The sequence below is a fragment of the Astatotilapia calliptera genome, chromosome 1, assembly GCF_964374335.1.
Source record: "Astatotilapia calliptera chromosome 1, fAstCal68.1, whole genome shotgun sequence".
NCBI lineage: Eukaryota > Metazoa > Chordata > Actinopteri > Cichliformes > Cichlidae > Astatotilapia > Astatotilapia calliptera.
The window spans coordinates 41337256-41351721 of NC_137422.1; the positions used below are offsets into that span (position 1 = coordinate 41337256).

Here is a 14466-nt window from a genome sequence, read left to right on the forward strand (position 1 = left end):
CATTTCTACACGTGCTCTCTGGGCTTCCTGTGTGAGCGTGTGCCGCTCGGCTCTAACCCCGCCTCCCGGCCTCTGTCTGCAAGGTCACAGGAACCTCCCACAAACGTTCCAAACACGGGCGTTTTGCCTGAAGCCGATAAGATTTTATTGCACAAAGACAGGTTTGTGATTGCATATGAAGAAGATCTGCTGTAGGATTTTTACTGACACGTGTTCGCTGCTGAGCTAACATGAACCACGTCTGCCTGACTCGTGGCAGCAGGCTGGCGGGATCAGAAGGAAGGACTGACTGCAAGCAGAAAATCACACGCTGCTGTGCAGAGGGTTCACCTCGAGGCCACAAAGTCCCACCCATGACACAGCAGTACCTTCTCAGAGAGGTCACCTGCTGATGTGACCACTTCTTATAGAGCATTCACCTCTAGCTCAAACACAGTTCAAAATGTAATAAAACTGAAATACCTTTAAAAAAACTACGTGGCAGGACGCAGGCTTGTGCTTGAGTCAGAGTAGTGGGTGCGTCTGCGGTGGACGACCCTGTTGTTAAGGCGGCAGCTCGTTCCCGTCTCAGTGACGAGCCTCAGGCTCACTTACACAAAACCTCCCGATCTTCTACATCCACCTTTCTGAATGAAGGCCATCTTAGTTTGAGCTTCTACGGATGAAGATACAACAAATCATAACTTTAATTCTGAGTTATTGTCCAGCCCACTGTGAACATCTATTCACCCACTTTGTTACAGTCTGTTGACTTTACTCCACGAAACACTTTCAGTCAACCCAAAATCTCTTTCAGACACGAACACACCCCGGGGGTTCCCGTCACACTGTGGAAACGCCGATCACAGACCTGACACGGACACGTCAGCTCCGACGGAAACAACACAAAGACCAGCAATTAGGGCTGAACGATATATCGCATTTGCGATAATATCGCGACATGATCAAGTGCAATTTTCTAACCGCAAAGGCTGCGATTATACTCTGGACATGTCCAAATTCATGGGCTGCATCCTCCTGAGGCCGCATTTGTAGACCGATTACGTCACAGCGACGCGCCGAAGGCTGTCCAAATTACTACCATATCCCAGAATTCATAGCGCGGCCCAGCCAAACTCCAGTTTCCAACAATGGCGGCCGCTACTAAGTTTTAAAATTACTCATACTAATCTTTCTGGGTCACAAAATAAACTTTTAACATATTTTCAGGCGAGAAAGTAGTTGTGTAAACATCAAATATCTGCTCGGTTTATCAAGATATCCCATATTTGCAAAAGTGCTTCGACGTTTTCAGAGGCGTCTGCTACCCACCAGCTCGACAGCTAGCCGGGAGCTCGAGGGTTACTGATGCGGCCGAGAACAGCACAACTCCCGGCACATCATTTTCAAATCACCGCGGAGTTTCGCTGCTCGGGTTAAACGTGATATATAAGTCACTTAGACAACCTAAAAATGTTATTGTTGGGCTTTTTTCAGTGTTTTGTTTGTTCGTGAGTAAATCGGTTTGGCTGAGATTAAAGTTATTAGATTAGATAAAATAAAACTTTATTAATCCCCCGGGTGGGTTCCTCCTTGGTTTTCACACAGCTGACTAAACGTCAAACAGAAAACTTATTAAACAGAAGTATGAGACAGTCGAGAATTTACACCAGTGTCTGGTTATATTTTAGATAGCAAGAAGCAGACGGCCGAGTTTATTAAACTCCACCGAGACAGCGGTGACGCTGATCAGAACTAGACCGTCCAATTTCACGCCTTTAAACTTTAAAGGCGTGTTTGTGTGTGTGTTTATACAATTGCTATTATGTTTGCACTTTATGTGTAATGTTACTGACTGCAGAGATCAGTAAGATGTGTGTATTTTTTATTTATTAGTTTTATTTATTTAATATTATTTTTTAATTGAATGACTGTCTAGTAGTTCACAGATGTTGAAAAACTGAGTGTGGTAAAGCCACTGATTTTGTTTATGTATATTTCTGCAATCTGCACATTGTACTGACTTTCATTTTAATGTTTACACCAGGGTTCCTTGTCAGCACTTTATGCTCAGATGTTTGTAAGCTAAAAATAAACTATTGTGTATGTTCAAATATACTGTTGTGATTGAAGAAGTTAAATAAAAATGTCAGTCATCAATTCATGCATCACCTCATGTCATCATAACAGAGGTCTGTCTTCCAGGAAAGAACAGTTTAAAATTAATGTAATATAGTATTGGCCATACTATATGATGTATTGCTTGTCTTTGTTTAATAATACAGAAGACAAAGACCTTAAAAAATAATCGCATATCGCATCGCAATCGCAATATTGTGGCAAAAAATCGCAATTAGATTATTTTCCATAATCGTTCAGCCCTAGCCTAAAATCAGACTAATGTTTTCCTCTCAGGTCACACTGAGGGAAACGTTCACATTCAAACATTGAATGATTCGATTCATTTCCATTGTTACTGGTTTTCATGTGTACGGTGACGGAGTGACGTTTCCAGATGAGTGAGCCCACACGCTCAGGGAAAGGCTTCATGTCTGTCCCTAAACGTGCACGAAACACAAATCCGGACCTTCGATGTGACCTGCAGAGCCTGAACCATGAAATAACGGAAATAATCATTTTAGTTTGCATCATACTTGCTATGGTGGCAGGAACTGTTGCTTAAAGCTGTGAGTTGTTACTGAAACTGCACATCCACTGACTTTACTTCCTGTTAAACTTATTTTTATATTATTTTGTGCTTTTTGAATTTCCAGGGGGAATAAAAGCTAGTGAGGCTACTTCTGCGCTCACATTTGATGCGTGCTGAGTCAGGACTGCTGCACGGAGGATCCTCATTTCAGCAGATTCAAATTAGGAAGCGTCATCAGTGACAGCAGCTTGGCGGAGAGAGGGAAGCAAACCGCCATCTTTTACTTACACAGCTCTGATTTTAAGGCTGTATCACCCCTACACTGGTACAACAAGGTACACATAGTACTTACAGTAGCTTCCTCTAGCTTTAAAGTTCAGTATCAGAAAATAAATACAAATAGAAATGAGGTTGAATATTAACTGAATAGAAAAGCCTGCTATTGTACATGTACAACAAAACTGTGGGCGCTCCACGCCGTGTGTGTTGGAATAAATAACAGATCAGGTAAATGAAGCTAAAACTTTGAACACATTTGACAAATTCAGGTCTCTCAGGTTCAGGTGAGTTTCCTCCCACAGCCCGCAGGTGTGCATGTTTGGAAGCTTTTTGGCTGTTAAACAGTTAAAGAATAATTTGCACAGAAACGTCTGAAAGTGGACGCAAAGCGCCGTTTCTGCACGGGTCCTCTGAGTATGGCGGAGGTTGACGCTGAAAAGCGAAGGTTCTTGATTTTCTGGAAACCTAGCAGACTCAGAACCAAACGGCTCGTCTTCGGACGGCAGATGTGCTTCCAGATGTTCCGAGGTGATCTCGCTTCACGGTGGACGTTTCTGCTCTGCTGCCTGCAGATACAAACGGGCTCTGAGGATTTAACGAAGAACAAAACGAGCAGCAGACAGAAGACCTGCAGACGCAGACACCTTCACAGCGAATCCACATAAATCAACTGGGTCACGTGACTCCATCTTTAAATGCAAACATCATGTTTTTCTGAGCAGAGCGACTAACTCTCAGTTGGCTCTCTGAACCGGAGGTGACGGATGGATCTTCAGCACTCTGAGAGCACTCTCCATCCCTCCGTGAAGCCTTTTTAAACCCTTTCTCTGGTTTTTCCAGCCCATCTCCTCCTAATTAATAAGAGCAGGAGAGCCTGTTTTATCAGCATTCACTCACTCCACTCGTCTGAGGGAGGAGGAGGGGGGGTCACGCGAGAGCAGGAGGAATCTTAAAGAACTACTGAGCGATAGCAGTGATGAGGAGTCCTCCTCTTCCTCTCACCTTTTCTTTTTTACTCCTCTTTCCTGGACAAACCTGGGACCAAGCGGCAGCAGCAAGGGTCATATCTTTTTAATTATCTTTGCCGCCTTTGATTAATTATTCGCCGTGACAACAGCACGTCGGTAATGCTTTTCACCTGCCGCCGCTGACTGACGGCCCCTCTGTTGAACTCTAAAGCAAACAGCTGCTGCCATGATCGCCTAGCAACGGCCCGTGATGGATGAGGAGCAGAGACGGATGGCCACAATAAATCAGCACGTCTGCCTCGGTGCTATAGAAACCTGGGAGGAGAGGGAGTGACGGAGGGCAGGGGAGGAGGCGGCGCTCCAAAAAACACTGGAAGGAGCAGCGAGGAGGATCCACGGAGGCTACGTGCTGACTTCCTCTCTCACCGAAAACTCTCGTGGGGTTAGCGGTGAATCTACAGAAGCGGCCAGGAGGTGGCCGAGCCCACAGCCTGAACCCGGGGACCAATCAGAGCCTACAGAGACAGGACGCAAACAATACAGCCAGGCATCCAGGATTGGAAACACACACACTCAAATGGGCCTGCTGGTGCTTCTGTCCTCCCGCTCCAGAGTAGCTCAAGTCTGCAGTATCCATGTGACCGTGGCGATATACCCCAGTAACAAGTGAATCACCCACCAGTCAAAGCACTTTAGACTGACATTCACTTCAAGCTCTTTATCTAGCTCTCGTCCATTAGCAGCTTCACAGTCTCCAGCTAACCCACCCAGCTCGTGTTTGGACTGGAAGTCGGAGAACCCAGAGAACCGCCACGTGGAGAACATGCAGCCTAGCATTAGGTCGCAGTGTCCAATCACAATCGTGACTGCTGTGGTTGCTCACACCTTTAATCTCGCTCTTCCTGTAGTTCATATACACACCCCCACCCCCGCGTGTCGGGTTACAGCTCTGCAGGGATCCAGTCTAAATAATGTAACAGTGATGAATGAGGGGCCAGATTCATATCCATCAACAGGCTCTTTTTAAGGAGCATCCATCTTCTTCCTGTAAGGCCTCCCTTTGAATCAGAGGACAGGCTCTGTGTGTGTGTGTTGGACACTCACACACACACACACACACACACACACACACACACACACACACACACACACACACACACACACACACACACACACACAGAGGTTTACATAGCTACAAGCTGTAATTATTCATGATGTTCAATAAGAACACAAGCACGTAAAACAGCGTTTAACGTTTCTGTTTCCTCTCTGATCACCACAAGAGGAATCAAACCCTCCTCCTCCTCTCCTGGAGGAGATCTCCGCCCTACTCTAACACACACACACGAGGCCTGGCAAGGCCGTGTTTGATAAATGACACACGTCACTGTGTCAGGAGAGAAGGGCGGGTCTGTGATGTATGGAGCGGACGACGAGAGGGGGAAATCGACTGTTTGGCAGCGACACACCACTCGGCTCTCAGAGGCCTCCGAATACATGCAACACACACACACACACACACACACACACACACACACACACACACACACACACACACACACACACACACACACACATACCTGTACACGGTCTCTGTGTTTTAAGCTGAAATCTAAGTTTGCATCATTTCAGAACCAGAGAAACACTTTGGACCCGACTGAATTTTACCCATGATGCACCCTGATTATTCACATGCAGATTTATGTGTGTCTGAAAGTAGCTGCTGATGCCACAGACCACGCTACCTTTAGTCAGCACCATCCAGTGCTGGCAGTCCAGGACGCAACTGTTCAGGTGTAATCCGGATAAAAATGATGCTTCCATGGAAAACGTCAAATGGTAAATGGCCTGTATTTGTATAGTGCTTTACTTAGTCCCAATGGACCCCAAAGCACTTTACACTACATTCAGTCATTCACCCATTCACACACAGGTGATGGCAGCTACATTGTAGCCACAGCCACCCTGGGGCGCACTGACAGAGGCGAGGCTGCCGGACACTGGCGCCACCGGGCCCTCTGACCACCACCAGTAGGCAACGGGTGAAGTGTCTTGCCCAAGGACACAACGACCGAGACTGTCCGAGCCGGGGCTCGAACCGGCAACCTTCCAATTACAAGGCGAACTCCCAACTCTTGAGCCACGATTGCTCAAAGAGTCAATCTGCCCCAGGTACAGACTTTAAGGATTCAAGAAATCTGGATCATCTGTACTTTCAATGCCAATGGCACCAAAACTAACAAAATGAATTATAAATTATAAAACCAAGCACACCATTGTTTTTCTTGTGACATTACCAATAAGTGTGATGTGTCACATGGCCCTCTTCCTATTGAAAAAACGAAAGTTGTATCCAAGATGGCCGACTTCTAAATGGCCACCATGGTCACCACCCATCTTGAGGAGTTTGCCCCCTCACATATACTAATGTGCCACAAACAGGACTTTAATATCACCAACCATTCCCATGTTATTACGGTGTATCCATATAAATGGCCCACCCTGTACAGTCATTATGTCTGCTATGTGGGTATCAAACTCAACTGCTGTGATCACATTTAAACTCTTACTTCATAACCTTGATTTTACCATACAGCTCACAGTTTGTGGTATCTTACATTTATCTATGAACTGTAAGTACAGAGCATCATAAATAAACTGACAAATGTATGAAAACAGTTATCATGTACAAAGTCGTTTGATACACTTCCAGTTTTTATTTCATTTTTCCTGTTACGTAGTCTGGATCCAGTCCTCTGCTGGGATCAGGACTGATATTAATCCTGATCCTGCTGAAACGCAGAGAACAACTCCGACTGGATCCAGTTTGATCTTCTACGATCACATAATCCTGGTCTTCCTGTGAACGACCAGATTTCTGGATTTGGTTTCACTGGATTTGAACACTGGGCGCTGGATTTAGGGTTAGTGAATCCAAGGGTGACGAAAATATTCAAGACTAAAAGTCACATTTGACTTCTACAAACCGAGCATGGCCAACACGTCTGCAGTTTTTGTGAAGCTGGTTTTCCAGCATTCAGTTGAAGCCCAGCATCACGTGTGTGTGGGGTGGGGGGCTGCTGGTTGTATCAGGTGTTTATCTATGCAGCTGACTTTTTTTTTCATTGACACAGAAGAAGAAGAAGAAGAAGAAGAAGAAGAAGAGTTCATTGAGAATTAAAGGTGGAGAAGCTGCTGGTGGATGTGGGCAGGCAGGCGGGGTAGGGGGGTATCAATCGCAGGCGGGGAGGGGGTGGGGGTATCAATCACAGTCCTGTTTGGCAACAGAGATGCTAGTATTTCAAATAAAACAGGCAAACGCAGACAAATGGCCTGAACACGGGGCTGTAACCTGAACCCAAACTCTGGCTTTGTCTCGCTTTTTTCCTGGCTCGCCGTCTTCCCCCTGCCTCTTTTCTCTCTGGCAGCCGAGGTGGCTGACATCTGCAGAGTGCATTTAAAGAGAAAAAAATGTGTCAGAGGAGTGTGATGCACTCTTTTGCACCCCCCCCCACACACACACGGCCCCCCTTGCTCGGTTTCATTAGCTCACTGGCAGGGTGGCACTTCTCAAGCTCATTACTGAGGAAGGATTTATGGCGCGGCAGCCAGTGGCGGAGAAAAGGCATCTGTCAATAATTGCAGGGAGCAGCAACTCCCATCTCCACCAGCTTTGAAATCTCATTAGGTATGCAGTTATCAGGCATAAAGATCAAAAACATTACTCAGCTCCGACAGAAACCGACCAAGAAACATTAATTAGCAACAGGCCCTCACAGTAGAAAATAAAACAGCCTTCCTCCTCCTCGCCCCCTCCCTGCGTTCAGCATGGACGACTCTCTCTCTCTCACCTGCCTCCACTCACTCACACACACACACACACACACACGCACGCACGCACGCACACACACACACACACACAAACACAAACACACACACACGCACGCACGCACACGCACACACACACACTCATCTGCTCCATGCAGATCGTTGTGTGTGGCGCTCTGAGCGTACAGTGGGGTTTTCTGGGATGTTGAATGGTTAAAAACTAAAAAAAAAAAAGAAGCAGAGCCCGAAGACAAACCCGCAAACAGGAAGTGATCAGCTACTCTGGACCAAAACTGGCCGTCTGTGAACGACCCAAGCTTCATCCTCAGAGAGGATGCGAAACACTGCGTGGTGGAGACACTGTCGGACAAAGAAACTGTATCCACAGCCTGGAATCACTCTTAAAGGGACGAAACTGGAATAACAATGATCGGACGTCCTCCACAGCTGCTGATCTGTTCTGGGACGAAATCTGAAAGAGTACAGATTTCTGTTTGATGGAGGATCAAAGCCCTCCAACAAGGTAAGAAAGTAAAACTCGCAGCAGGTTCACCTTTGCCCTCTGACCTGATTGCAGGTTAAAGCTCAATAAATTTGATATATTAATAAGTTTAAAGTTAAATAAAGTTCTGCTGCACTTTTCCTGCCTGCTTTCAGCTCAGTGCTGGCTCACAAACACGGCACTCAGATCAAAACTTTCAGAGGCTCTGATCTGTGTGTGTCTGTGGACTGAAGAGGAAGGCCCTGTCAGCCTGAGGAGGATGTCAGCTTAGGCTGGCCCTGATTACCAGACCTTCAGACGGGTCCTCGCTGCCGGCTCTCCTGCCTTTCATCACACTCACGCACGCACGCACACACAGACTGATGGCTGCCAGTCTCGTCTGGGTTAGGCCAAAGCCTCCGTGGGAAAGCGAAGGACACACACATTTCGCAGACATAAAGGGAACCCCCACTGAGGGTAAGAAGAAACCAGACCTGGAGCTGAGCCCAGATGACACTCAAAACAGACACACACACACACACACACACACACACACACACACACACACACACACACACACACACACACACACACACACACACACCTTGTCTCAACACTAACTCATCCTCCAACTGGGCCTCTCGTCTCTCGATGTATCTCCTGAGCATGACAGGAAGTCTAACGGGCCGTAAAAATAAAGGCAGCAGTTGGAGAGGAACGGCCGAGCTTCTTAAAGAGACTCAAAGCATCATTCAGAGTTTGAGGGAAATGATGACGATGATTAGGAACCCTCTGTGATGAAGAGCGTGGGAGCAAAGAAAATCTCAAAGCAGGCTGTGTAGCTGTCTCAGTAATAATCTGTGAGACCAGTGTGTGTGTGTGTGTGTGTGTGTCACAGAAACCTTGTTTATCCTGAACACACACACCTGCCATTCTTCCCTCCGTCACGTCTTCTCTGTGTCGCTTCAAGAATGAAAACGATTTCCCTTTAAACACACACTGCTGATGTTTTAGCTGCTGTTGTTCTGACTCCCCCCCCCCCCCCCCCCCCACACACACACACCAGGGTGTTTGGAGAGGAAGAGGAGGTGAGCAGGGAGCAGACAGACAGAGGAGAGGGGGGAGAAGAAATGAGGAGGAGCGGATGCAGCCTTGTGAGCCAATTTAAGAAATAACTGCTGATGCATCAGCTATCGACTGTTTGAGCGCTCGTGATAACGCTCAAGGCGAAACTGGGAGCGAATGACAGCATCAACTGCCGGCAATAAAGTGCAGAGCGCCAGACCAAGGGAGGCTAATTGACAGCTGTCAACCTAATGGGAGCCGTGACGGAGGATTGTGAGAGAGAAGGAGAAGAAACACTGTTTAGAAACCATCAGCCACTTATCCTGGAGGAATGGGGGGGACCCCCCGTGACTGTCGTTTGTCTGCTCGCCGGCTTCTTCGTTCCTTTCTGCTTCCTCCCGCCTGTGCGCATAATCTGCTTTACAGTGTCAATGGCTTCCTGTCCGTCCTTGTGATCCAATATTTAACTACGGTACAATCACAGCATCCGCCAGCTTCAAACGCTTCATTAAGGGGCCGAGTTTAACCGCAGCGGGTCACAGACGACGGCCTTGGTGTTCCAGCCTCACGCTGAACGAGCTTCAGAGACCGTGGCGTATTCCCGTACACGTCTCTGACCTCACAGCTCATCTGACCTCATATATTTACTCCAGATAAAGATCAAATTTTAGGGCTACGTCTCTGAGTCTGAGAACCACAAAAACACCAAACCTGCTTTGCTTTGGGTCCTTCTCTTTGTGCACAACACATCATTTCCTTATTTTTCCGGAAATGTGCTTTTTATTTTTCAGGTAAACTTCTAAGTTCTCCGCCTGAAACTGATGGTGTCACGATGGTGACACTTCCTGTTTGGTTTCAGATGTGTCCTCTCAGCTGAGATCCACTCACATTCACCATAAGACAGACACTATCTCTGCCTTTAAGATTGAAACTTTCCTTTTTGCTAAAGCATATAGTTAGGGCTGGACCAGGTGACCCTGAATCCTCCCTTAGTTATGCTGCAATAGACGTAGGCTGCCGGGGGATTCCCATGATCCTTGTTCTGATGGATGTCTCTTTGCTTCCCATTTCTGATTGCCAGGTCTTTACTTTATAAACACCTTCAGGTGACTGTTGTTGAGATTTGAATCGAACGGTTTGTAGACGAGGTTACGTACGAGTGAGCGCCCTGCAGGCTGGGGAACCAATAATATCACAGCTTTAAGGAACCAATCACAGTGTGCGAGTCAAACAAATAATGACGTGGAAACATCGTAACGACTGTGAAACAGCGATCAAATGTCCATATGTAGCAGTTTTTAGCATTGTTACCGTGGTTACCGCCTGATTAGGGCAGGCCGGACGTGAAAAAGACCCTCAGATATCGAGTCACCAGAATAACGCTGGTTCGTGATCAGATCGTGTTTTCTTAAAAATCCTTTTACGGCCTTTTTTGAAGCTGCTGCAGATCGGCCATGTTGGAGCAGGCGGTGGAAGCCACTCCCACTTTAACTCTGTGACATCAGGAAAGTGCCGCTCAGCTGGAGACAGGCTTCCTTCCTCACATTGTTTTCTAAGACCTGCAAAAAACCAGCTCAACAGTTTGTGTTTGAGAACGCAACACTTTATTATTCTAACTGCTGCAGTCGTCCGCCGAGCCGTCGAGGACGCCGAACATCCGAGTCGTGGTATACGTCTGGCATTTTCAATTTTTTTGCTTAAAATCTAATTTTAACAAAGTCAAAAGAAGAAAACAGTCATCAGCGGTTCCAGAGATGAAGAGACCCGGAGCAGCTTCGTTTGAAGGGAAAACGTGCGTGTGGCCCGTGTTGGTTCACCGGCGACCGAACATGCAGCAGCTGAGCGCATGGGCACGAAAACGGCGCGGGGTTCTTCGTGAACATCGCCTTAACCCGAGGAAAAAGGCCGACCTCTGATACCTGAGCGTCTTCAGCAGCCATGTGTGTGTGTCTGTGTGTGCGTCTGTGTGCGTGTGTGTGCTGTTCACTAACAGGTGAAATAAATCAGAGACGAGTGGCATGTTTCTACGACTAACCAGAGCTCAAAGATCATCTGACAAACCTTGACGTGACTTTTGGAGCTCAAAAAGTCTCTGAATCGTTTCTACTGAAAGACGTCGCACACCGAGGAAAGCGCCAACCTTCCCTCCGTTTGAGCCTCACAGTGATCAGCTCACCCATAACATCACGAGTCACATGATCTTCAGCCTCATCGTCACCTGATTTTACCGAATTATGATGAAAAGCTGCAGTTTGGAAGATAATCATTAAAACTTTAAACAAACTCAACCAGCTGAACTTTAACGATGGATCTCGTTACATCACGGAGACAATGACACACTCACGCACACACACTCCTATGAACTAAGACTTGTTGTCCTCACACGAGTGTGTGTGTGTGTGTGAGGACTTGTAATTCAAATGTAAGACGTGCAGGCGCCTCACTGATGATGGCGTTTTTTTGTTTGGGGATAAATAACGGCGCTGTGCTGTTTGATGGTGGAACTTCCTGTGTGAGAACAATGAAGTGTGACTTTGAAGCTTGGGGACAAAAGCCCGCTGATGTCACGAGCTCGGAAAAAATAAAGCCTCCTGCTCAGGACGGTCACCTCGAATGAACCCTCACCGGCGGCGGGGTGGACGGGAGGCAAACGAGGACGGCGTACGATCATGTTGATTAAATCCAGCGATGGTGGAGAGCTAATTGGCGAGCGTGACAATGTGCGGAGCTTGTCATCTCCAATCATTAGGCCTGTCACAGATCCATCAGCTGCTCGGCTAATTAGCACAACGCTAATGAAGCTGGCAAAACAACTCCTCTTAAGACAGCTGAGCGCGCTCCGTCACCACGGCAGGAAGCGTGTGTGTGTGTGTGTCGGGTGGTGAAGGGGAGAAGAAACGGGTCTAATGTTCAGAAGAGCTCAGCAGAGACTCAAAAATGTAAACGCCAAGAAAACGGCAAGGTTTGGTTACAAAGAGAAAATGTGAGTGAGAGAAGGAGCATCAGATTCACCTCCTCACTGTGAGGCCACGCCGCTAACTGCTGCGCCACCGCGCCGCCCTGGCCTGCAGGAACAATCCTCTGAACATCCTCACACTGACACGGAAACACACAAATGTGCTTTTAGATGAGAAACATGGCGTCCAGTAAAAACAGTCTGCGCATGTGGAGCACGTGCTGTGAGCTTGCTGTGGCGTGCACGACCAAACTTTCACCTCAGACAAGCGTGTCCTGAGCACACGTGCTGCTCAGGAAACAGATCAGCATCACGGCGGAACACGCCGAAGGAAAAGCAGGCTCCTCGGCCCAAAACTCCGAATCATCCTCCCAGAACTCTGTCACCACACGGCAACCAGTTTGACATCACCCTCTCAAACTCAATCTTCCAAAACTGCTCAGCTCGCAGCTGCAGGACGAGGAGAGGAGGAGAGGAGAGGAGGAGAAAAAATAGGACGTGGCTGCTAGTTTGAAATGAAGCTCCTCCTTCAGCAGGCACGTTTATTCTCAAGAAAGAAATCCATCGTTTAGCTTCTGCATCCATCCGCGGCTTTAACCCCTCCCGGCATGTCCATTACCCCCCCCCACCCCCCAGCACTGATTGACCATAAGAGCCTCTGATGAATGTGGCTGTCAGCGTTCAGACGATTGAATCAAATATGAAGCAAAGCCTCACATCTGTAACACCACAGTGTGTGTGCGCGCTCAGCAATCCTCCAGTTAAAGCCAAACACCAAAGGTTAAAGGTCATCGTAAAATGATCTGTGATTCAGCAAGATGTTAAGCTGAGCGCTAACAACAGAACGAGGTGAGCGCTGAAGTTTGTGAGGTCGACGTGACTGGGGGGAGGAGGAGGAGGAGGAGATTATTGGGAATGAACAGATCAAAAGCCCGGTCGGGTGACGGGTGATCAATCAGGCGTCAAATCAAAGATGGCGACTGTCCATTAAGCTCTTTTCCAGCATCACTCCCTCCTCGCTCTGCAGCCCGTGAACTAATCTTTACTTGGGGAGAGAAGTCTTTCCCAGAAACTGAAAGAGGAGGGAAAGAAAACAGAGGTGGAAAAATCTGAGGGCCGGGAATGACCGGCCCCCGATTATCGAGGATAAATCGACGGCCGGAGGAACAACGAGAAACTCAGAAATATGACGACACTAAAAATGAGAAAAATGTTTTAAAAATCCATCAACTAAAAAGAACAAGATAAATCTGACTTTGTTTTCTGTCGGTTATTTGGTAATCCTCAAAAAACCCATTGGAGTCGGCAGACCCAAGGTGCTGGGTCCACACTGAGCCCGACCAAACCTTTTCCTAGAGCTCATACTGACCTTTGACCTCTGCTGGAAGCTGATGGTCACATGTGTGAAGAGCTGAAGGTTTATTCTGAAAATTCACTTCATCGAACATGCAGCCTACAGGTGTGTGTGTGTGTGTGTGTGTGTGTGTGTCAAAATAAAAATATTTTACTCAAAATAAACTCTCACACACTCCAAACACACGTTGGGTTAAAACGGTAAAAATCTGAAAAATAAATCCAGCTGTCTGTTTTTAACTAGAGATGCTGTGTGTGCGTGAGAGCGCGTGTGTGTGAGAGTGTGTGTGTATGACAGTGTGTGTGTTTGTGTTTGGAGTGTGTGTGTGTGAGAGAACGAGTGTGTGTGAGAGAGTGGGGAAATATTAATGAAAAGTAGCTGCTTAGCGGAGGGGGGCAAACAGCGGGGCTTACCTGCGGCGCGCCGCGGCGCTTGCTGCTTCCTCCGCGGCATGTCGGCTCAGGAGTCCGGCGGAGAGTCGCTCTGAGTCGGCGCTGATCCGAGGCAGCCCGGGGGCTCCGCGGAGCTCCGGCAATGTGCCCCCCCGCTGCTCTCAGGACTCCCGCATAGAGCGGGGAGGGTGCGTGGGGAGCGGGGGGGGGGGGGGGGGGGGGGGGGGGCAAAAACTGCAGAAAGGAGATTTAAAGAGGTGACGGAAGACCGGCGGGAGTCCCGGTCCGTGGCCGAGCCTCGGCGCGCCGCTCCGGCAGCAGCAGGAGGAGCAGCTCCGCCTCTTGAGTCGCCGATGAGTCCGAGCTGCAACAGGCGAGCTGCGGGGACAAAACCGGAGGACAGACCGGAGGACTGCGTCAGTCAAAGTCCGCAAACCTGCCGCGCGCGCACTGAGCGGCGCTTCGTCTCCGGTTCAAGCTCCGCGCTGAGCGGCGTCACGTAGCTCCCTCCTCC

At 48.1% G+C, this 14466-nt stretch overlaps 1 protein-coding gene across 1 annotated transcript in view; it reads right to left on the reverse strand.

Moving 5' to 3' along the window:
- tshz3b (teashirt zinc finger homeobox 3b) overlaps window positions 1-14466 on the reverse strand; it is a 30230-nt gene that overhangs the window by 15549 nt on the left and 215 nt on the right. The window contains exon 2 of the mRNA XM_026177580.2: window positions 13974-14330. Within this exon, the coding sequence (XP_026033365.1) occupies window positions 13974-14013 (40 nt within the window). The 5' untranslated portion in view covers window positions 14014-14330. The remainder of the gene's footprint in view (window positions 1-13973; window positions 14331-14466) is intronic.